Here is a 9,080-nt window from a genome sequence, read left to right on the forward strand (position 1 = left end):
TGCGCCGTTGCAGTAGCCGATGTGATACTGCAGGGCATGAATATTTTTATACCAAGCTCTGTAGTACCGATCGGTGGCAGATCACAGCCCTGGTTCGATGCGTCAGTTAAAGCAGCATCTGACTGCAAAAAACAGGCGTATCGAACTTGGGTTGCGTCACTGGGCTCAAAGGATCGGAACTGCAAAGTTCTGAAGAGGAAAAATAACCGTGCCTCCAGATTTTTAAGCGGCAAATCTCCCGTGCGAAATCGAAGCACGTCGTCAAAATTGGCGAGCAGCTTTCCAGTTACCCGACCGGAACACGTAAGTTCTGGTCGTTATCGAAAGCTGCTCTTGGTAACTTCAACCAGCCGTCTATGTCGCCGTTGCACATGAGGAATGATACCCTGGCCCATACGGCAAAAGAGAAAGCAGATCTCCTGTGCACTCTTTTAGCCTCCAACTCGACTCTTGACGACAACGGAATAACACCGCCGACCATCCCGCGGTGTCAGAGCTCCATGCCTGAAGTACAGTTCAGACAGAAAACTGTTCGGCGAGCTCTGTTTTCGGTGGACGTCAAGCGGGCCGAATGGCATTTCTCCAATCCTGCTTAGAACGTGTGCCCCTGAGTTGACGCCGGTGCTAACGCGTTTATTCCGGCACTCTTATTCAAAAGGCGTTGTCCCTGACTCAAATCAGCCCTTGTCCATCCGATCCAAAAAAAGGAGTAAGTTCGGATCCGGCAAACTACAGGCCTATTGCTATTACCTCCCTACTCTCCAAAATCATGGAGAGCATAATTAACCGCCAGCTCTTGGTATACCTTGAGGGTCACCAGTTGATCAACGACCGGCAGCACGGCTAGCGGTGGCTATTGAAAGCAAGGGGGAAGGCCTGGCAGTTAGCCTGGATATAGCGAAGGCCTTTGATCGTGTATGGTACAAGGCACTCCTCGTAAAACTTCCATCATTTGGGCTTCCCGAGAGCTTATGCAAGTGGATCTCCAGCTTCCTCACTGGGCGCAGCATACAGGTCGTTGTCGACGGTTATTGCTCGAATCCCAAGCCCGTGAACGCTGGAGTGCCCCAAGGCTGTGTGCTATCTTCCACGCTGTTTCTTCTGCATATCAATGATATTTTGGACACCGCCAATATACATTGCTATGCAGACGACAGCACTGGTGATGCCGTATACACGGGCCATGCAGGTCTCTCCCTGAAAACGTCGACCAGTGCCCGGAGAAACTTGTGTCTTCTATCGAGTCCTCTCTCGAGAAGGTCGCGGGATAGGGTACGTTGAACCTTGTCCAATTTAACCCCCAGACGACTCAAATTTGCGTGTTTACCAATAAAAAAACCCCATTTGCCGTATCTCCGCTCTTCGACAACACTTCCCTTAAAGCCTCGCCAAGTATCGGAATACTGGAAGAATATCTGGAAGGCAAAGCCAAATTGGCTTCGAAGAAACTGGGCGTCATAAACAGAGCGCGACAATACTTCAAGCCGGCCCACATTATAGCGCTCTACAAAGCGCAGGTCCAGCCACACATGGAGTATTGCTGTCATCTCTGGTTTGGCGCACCCCAGTATCAGCTCGATCCATTTGCCCGCGTGCAACGCAGAGCAGCTCGAATTGTCGGGGACCACGCGCTCTGTGAACGGCTGGATCACTTGGCGTTGCGTAGAGACGTCGCTTCATTGTGTCTTCTACTGCATTTATCACGGGGAGTGTCCCGAAGAGCTGTTTATCCTGATTCCTGCCGCCGAATTCCACCTTCTCACGACACGCCACAAGTTAGGATATTATCCCCACCATCTGGATGTGTGGCGGTCCTCCACAGTGCGGTTTTCAAGGAGCTTTCTTCCTCGTACTACGAAGCTGTGGAATGAGCTTCCTTGTGCGGTGTTTCCAGGACGATACGACATGGGTACCTTCAAAAAAAGCGCATACACCTTCCTTAAAGGCCGGCAACGCTCTTGTGATTCCTCTGGTGTTGCAAGAGAATTTGGGCGGCGGTGATCACTTAACAACAGGTGACCCGTACGCTCGTTTGTCCTCCTATTCCATAAAAAAAAACATCGTTTATGAGGTTCTTGGGTGACTGAGATTGAATTTAAAATTGCTACATTGATAATTTTTTTCTCCATTACATATAATAAATACAAACATACATATAATGTTTTAAGGTTCCGTACGTCCAATCTGAAACCATTATTGAATCATTCGTGTATCTATCTGCCTCTCTGCCCTGTTGAAGTATTTCGAGGCCCAATCATAGCAGTGAGCTATTGACTTGTTCTGTACTCTATTTTAATTGTTTTTGGTTAATTAATAAGAAATTTTAATCTTCCCTTCAATGTTTCACATCATTCACACACAACGTGATATATTTCTTAAGACCTCCCCAAGGAGCGCAATACTACACACTTAACGTGGATCAAGTCGCGGGTAAATGTATAGTTTAATATTAGTTTAATTTATATGTATATTTTTAATTAGTGTAGTTACACTCCTTCTGCGAACGTACTTTTTAAAGTAAAATAAGTACTTTTTAAAATAAATTAATATATTTCAGCTTTAGGGAACATTAGATGTTTATGTCTACTATATTACTCAATGCGTGCTAGAGAAAATGGATCTTGTCTGATAAGCCGACAACGAAGTTCTTCTATAGGAAGTTTTTTTTTTTATAAATCTAACCGTTCCCGAAGAATTGCGAAATAATCGAAATTTCGATAGTGAATATTAATTTGATGTAAATAAATAAATTCTCGGAACTTACTCAAAATATAACAAAATTATTTTAATGTTATGACGACATTCGGCTATAATAAGTTTATATATCCAACAATTATATTTTGTTGACCTTGCAGATATATTTATATAACTACTATCCTCGTTTAGTTTGCATAGTCATTTTTAGTTTGTGGTATGCACAATTCCAATCAGATTCCTTTTTAAACGGATTAATAACTGTTTTGATTAGTAATAGCAGTGTATTTTACTTATTTTAGATATCCATATTTTAATCGAGATTTCTAAATAAACTTTTTTTATAGTTTTCTCCCCTGGTATCTTCATAGAGCGTAGAATAGATAATATTATTTTTCTACTCCTCTTCTGTCATCTGTCATCTATACAGCCATTTACTTAAATCGTACTTAAGTAGAGGGCCTAAGCGGCTGACCCAGGATTTAATTCAGTCTCGTGACCGAGTTTGGCGAGTCAACGTCTCCTGAGGATGCATCGTTTAGAGGTGAAACACGTGTCGAATTGCTTAAAGACAAATATTAACGGAATTAACACTAAAGAAAACTCAAAACATTTGGACGATTATGGATTACCGCAAAATAACGCCTACTTCAATATTTTTTTAGCAAGAGGCTCTATCTAGACGTATAAATTATCTAAGTTTAAAAATTATAATTCGCCTTTATATAGTCAGCATGCCATATAGTGCCATTTATGAACAAGAATTCATACCTCTCTTATCTATTAACAACATACCTACCTAACAATATTTATACATATATAACGTACATATCTAATACTAAAAAAATTTATTGATATACAATATCTACACCACTTAGCTAATTTATACATTAGTGAAAACTTATAGTAAATTAGCCTTTAAAATTTTATTATGTACTTACTAGTTATTATCCTAACTGTAAGTTATCCGAAAAGAATAAAATAGAAAATATTTCGTTTCTTGTCAAAATCTACTGGTGAATGATTTTTCTACATAGGCTCTGTAGTTCTAGGAAATCAATGTGATCAAAGCTATTGGGGAAAAAAGCTTAGATCAAAAACCATATACGAAGAGTATGTAAGCTTTGAGTTGGAAATATATCAGTACAAATTGTTATATAGTACGGGTAATACACAATTCTGTACCTCATTATTGTACAGGTCAGAGCTTTTCAAACCTTGAAGCTTCATAGGTGAACTATGAAACTACAAAAATTTTTTTTGATGACCCGATTGAAATAATCTTGAAATAAAAATACACACAAAGATGGCCATTGTTTTATAAAACATGTGATACAATTATTAAGGTAAGGAATCACAATATGTACTGTAATAAATTACAGAGATAGTCATAAACTTAGTTATAATTCTAGAATCTTCCGTTGCGTCAAAATTTTCTCAAGAGATCGCTGTCGTCTTAATTCCTTCTTCCAATATAGCGTATGCTCTTTTAATATAGCTTGTTATGTCTTTCACTTGGTTATTGTTAACCAGCCATGTACTTCCACTTTTTCCTTTTGAATAAACTTCTAAAGTACCTTTAGCTGCTGCCTCGGCACTGTAAAATAATATTTACATTTCTTGAAAACAATTGTTTATTAAGATAATATAAAGTGACTGTTTTTTATAAATAGTGTGTTTAATTTACAGCAAAGCTTAAAAAACATATTTTATTGATTAATATACTTAAGCAGGCCTTTTTTTGCAACTACAACTGCAAGAAAATCTCCGTCTCTTTCTCTCAAATATGTACGAAGGGAAAGATGGCTGATCCATGCGTCAACTCGTGAACGGGTGCTACTTATGGTGCTAGGTCGGTGCTGTTATAGTTAATAAATCATTGCATTTGTTGGATGCGATTTCTAATTATGACAGTAATCACGACCATCATGTTCACGAAGCATCCTTACAAAAACAATGAATTCAAGCTCTAAAGGTTGATGCTTCAAAGATAATTTATGTTATACAGTTTATTCTGTAATACTCTTATAATATTTGATATTTAAAACGCTTTTAACTTTGAACACGACTCACATGTTGGATGCAGCACCTTATAAACTATATTATTGTTATGTATATTACAGGCAATATTTTAATGATGATGCAAAAGCCCTTAGCCTAAGCCTAATCGAATGAAGCTTATTTGAGTTTGATATTGAAAGTGGGTGGCGGTCACCACTAAACATCAGTGATCAGTTGTCCCATAGGCTTGTTTGTACTCCTCTTTCTCTTTCTTCGTCCTTGTTTCAGCCGCGTATAATTTTTTTACCATAAAATATATCTTGTAGCTTATGCTTAACTTGGTATAATAAGATATTCCGAATATTTTTAGGTGTATTTGGGATCAATATCTTTATAAATGGGCAGCGCAGGACGGATCGTCATGGAGGTCTTTTGGGAGGCTTTTGTCCAGCAGTAGACTTGTTCCGGCTGATGATGATGAATGATTGTTGTATTACTGTGTTTTTTTGTATACTTTACACCTACTAAGCCGGCAGTTTAGCGCACTTCGTGAGCGTTTTTCCATTATACTTAAGTTACGACAAAAATTCAACTTATAACGGCCGTTCCCAATATCCTATCTACAGATAGAGAAAAATTACTACCTTCTACTGTCTGTAATTAGCTGTCAATAATCTGAAGCTGTCCCAATATACCCGTTAAGTCATTCTTATCGCCATATATTGGGACGCGTGAATTGCAATTTCCTCACACACTTATATCGCTAATAAGTTATACGTCCTCCCCATTGACAGACAGCGTGTACGGATAAGGTGAGCTACCGTCGATAAGTTTATTGGGACAGAATAGTCAACGATCGTTACGATTTTTATTTCAAGTGAGAGATAGACTGAATATTGGGAACGGCCGTAAGGCTTTGTTAGAAGTGTATCTGTATGTGTGTATCAGTGAAAATAAGCTACCTTTGGCCGGGTTTGTATTCTTTGAAGACCTCAATAATTTCTTCCTTTGTTATTTTTTTATCGCAGAGGCGGAAATTATTTGCGATATTTGTTTGTGTGCTTCCAAAACACACAGTAAGCACTCTTACCTTAGTTCGTTCATAATAGTTATCCATCTGAAATAGATTCAGTATTTTACCGCTATGGGATAAAACAACTGTAGATGGTGATCTCACCATAATTTAGAGGTTATAATACTAAAGATATTCGCGTTAAAGTAATTGTGTAATATGTTAAGGAATATATCTATACACATTATAAATAACATGTAAATGTCTGTTTGGAGGCAATTTAAAAAAATAGCTTTTTCAAAAAATGCAGAAGCATGTTGACTTCGTTCTGGAAAGTATTTTTTTTTTCATTTTCATTGTCTATTTAAAATACTGAATAAGTTTTTTTTAGGAAACGAGGATGTGTATCTAATAATTAAATTTTAATGTCAAGAAGATAGAAGAAAAAATAATATATCTAACACTACGAAAGGAGCAGATGTTTATTTTAAACAAACAAAGATTATAAGCCGAGTGTTTAAATAAATTGGAAGAGATAATATAAACACTATAACGATAATCGCAATAAATCGGCCAAGCATTATAGAGAACCCGTGAACTCCAGATCTTCGTTATTTTGGACAAGCTTGAAAGTTGACAAACTTTAAGCGTAATATGTTCGCCTTATTTCATTTACATGTTCTCGTTCTGTTAAGTTCACAATAACGCTCAACATTGAATGCTTATCTTTTAGTGGTGAACGACTTCTTAGGAGCCTCGACTTAATTAACCTAACGGTTAGCCTGTCTGTGTGTATAAAATTCCTTCTTCTGATATTGTTTTGTTATTAGATATGTTGCATCCCTACTAACATTATAAATGTGAATGTAAGTTTGTTTGTTACGCTTTCACGCCTAAACCACCGAACCGATTGTGATAAATTTTTGCACAGATATATACTAGAGCTTGAAAAAGGACATAGACAACCTACTATCTACTAATTTAATTGCAAAATAATAAATGACATAGGGGATGGCAGTTTGTATGGAAATTCATCATCATCAAAGATAAAACCATGAAATTTTGTATTGAAGCACTTGATAAGAAATAATTTATAAACGCTCGAGCATTTTGAATATTTGACCTAAATGGGAATGAAATAGGAGATTAAAGTTCATAGGGAAATACTATTAAAGAGATTATCAACAATGGATATGCGGTATATCATAGAAGAGCGCTGCCAGCAGCGGATAGAACAGTTTGTATGTGTATTATTTGAAAAGTATCCTAAAAAATAAAAACATTGCCCAAAGTAACTATTCAAAGCGGGCGACGTCGCGGGTAATAGCTAGTCATTATATACTCACACCAATACAGTTACTGAAGTGCAGTACGGCACTTTTTGTTGCCGCATAGATGTAATAAGAAGGCGATAATTGATGTAATGCAGACATAGATGATATATTAATAACTGTTCCCCCTTCTCCACCTTCATCTTTACGCATCTTTTCCAAAGCTTTCAAAGTGGATGCAACAGTAGCAGTCTAGAAATGAATTGTTAAAGAAGATCAAACATCTGTACTTATACTGTAAGTGGAGAATCCAAGTTGGGATTCATATTTGGTAATTATTTTGTTTTACCATAGAATAGAAAAGTAATGAATATAACCATCGTCAGGAGCTGTTCGTTGAATATTATGTTATATTATTATGGTTGAGCGTCCTTGGAAGGTCCTCGAGAAATGCTACGTATATTAATAATACAAATTCAAATAGGATAACTTTACATATCAGCGGCTGGAATAAAAGTATCTACAAATAACTGGTCTGGACCCTTCGAAGATAGACTCAGTGAGTGAATTGTAACTGGCACTCGACTTTCTTACACAATGCTTATAGATCATGGTATTCATAATATGACACTGTATGGTCGATAATCGGAGCAGCTCTATGCTTTAAGCAGTCTAAAAGTAAAAGTAAAAACTGAAAATAGCCAGACCTATAGCAAAAAAGCATTTGCTTACAAAGTTCTTTAATGCTTTTATATAATATGTACGTTGTCGAATTTTATGCTATCACAGAGGCACTAAGTCGCTTCCTCACCCTAGTTTTTTGCTAGTGTATTGATCGAATCATTAAATTCTTACATCTTGGCCTCTAATACGTCGAACGTTCTAAATAAATGTATGACCTTTATGATATAGTATTAAGTTTAGTAGTTCATTTATAGGTATTTCAATATTAGCTTCCGAACTTATTTAATCATACTCACAAAATTAATTTCAATTTCTTTTTTGTACATGTCAGGAGAGTCATCTAAAATTGCAGCATTATTTATGACTACATCTAAAGTACTATTGTACATTTCAATAGCGATATTGAATGCATTAAATAGTTCTTTTTCATTTGTAATGTCACACAGTATATAATTTATCTTATTTTCTCCATATTTTTCATTTAATTCGGCTTCCAGCTTGTGTCCCGAGTCGGCGTCTATATCTAAAATTGTAACATGCTGAAATATTCAGTTGTATTAGTTTGTTTTTTTGTGAAAAGTGTTTAACATTGGAATTGCGTGGAATATAAAATAAAGTTATTGGGCTCTGCTGGTGAAATGTGAAAATCACCGATCACCCAGGATATCTGCAAGGTGTGTTGTAAGCATTTAAGATGAGAGTATTCCCATTATATTTGTGAGATCACTAAATCGTCCCTTTTTAGGAATAATTTGGGCATAGGTACATACTACATTATAAAGAAATTATTTTACTATATATACATTCATTAATTTATATACATAAATATACCTTTGCTGCCTTTTCAAGTGCTTCCCTTACAATGAATTCACCAATACCATTAGCACCGCCAGTGATCAAAATTGTTTTATTCGAAACGCTACACATTACTTCTTGTTTGAAGTCAGCTATTTTAAATGAAGCTTAATGATAATCTAAAATAGTTAAAACCAATACGAAGGTATTTGAACAGCTCTATAAAGAAACAGCTGTTCATATAAATTGAAATTAATTGCTGTGCCTTTGCGATTTACATTATCTTTACAATTATAATAACTGTTGAATATATTTATTACGTTGGTTGGTCATAAATTGGAAGAAATAATGAATGAATGAAATGATTAGGATATTTTTTCTTGTTTGTGCATGTGACTGCTAAGTACATAATAGATATTATTTTTGCCAGTTTATCAAGCTTACTTATTTGGTGTGGGTTGGCATTCCGTTGATAAATTTTGCCTTTGATAACACAGAAGTTTAATATTATACAAGTCGTAGCTTACATTATAATACTTATATTTTTTAAGGGTTTTATAATTGCATGAGATGTAGGTATAGACAGTAGGTATGTAGGTAAGTACTTACTTAAATTAACTGCA

At 36.3% G+C, this 9,080-nt stretch overlaps 1 protein-coding gene across 1 annotated transcript; it reads right to left on the reverse strand.

Annotated features, from left to right (window-relative positions):
• Positions 1–3,997: 3,997 nt before the first annotated feature.
• On the reverse strand, positions 3,998–8,644 carry LOC126965240 (15-hydroxyprostaglandin dehydrogenase [NAD(+)]-like). Its single transcript, XM_050808769.1, has 5 exons — positions 8,494–8,644; positions 7,959–8,201; positions 7,054–7,230; positions 5,658–5,812; positions 3,998–4,291 (listed from the first exon to the last, which is right to left on the reverse strand). The coding sequence occupies exons 1-5, from the start codon at positions 8,587–8,589 to the stop codon at positions 4,132–4,134; spliced, it is 831 nt and encodes a 276-aa protein (XP_050664726.1). The 5' UTR covers positions 8,590–8,644; the 3' UTR covers positions 3,998–4,131.
• Between the last annotated feature and the right edge of the window lie 436 nt (positions 8,645–9,080).

This window comes from Leptidea sinapis, chromosome 1 (genome assembly GCF_905404315.1).
Source record: "Leptidea sinapis chromosome 1, ilLepSina1.1, whole genome shotgun sequence".
Classification (NCBI taxonomy): Eukaryota; Metazoa; Arthropoda; class Insecta; order Lepidoptera; family Pieridae; genus Leptidea; species Leptidea sinapis.

Bases quoted from the DNA above. Each gene is read 5' to 3' on its own strand.
- LOC126965240 (XM_050808769.1), bottom strand. From the start codon at position 8,589: ATGTGTAGCGTTTCGAATAAAACAATTTTGATCACTGGCGGTGCTAAT. The intron at 7,231-7,958 runs GTGAGTATGATT...ATTCATTTCTAG, and splicing joins AAGAAATTGAAATTAATTTT to ACTGCTACTGTTGCATCCAC. The intron at 5,813-7,053 runs GTGAGTATATAA...AATCTATTTCAG, and splicing joins ACTTCAGTAACTGTATTGGT to ATGGATAACTATTATGAACG.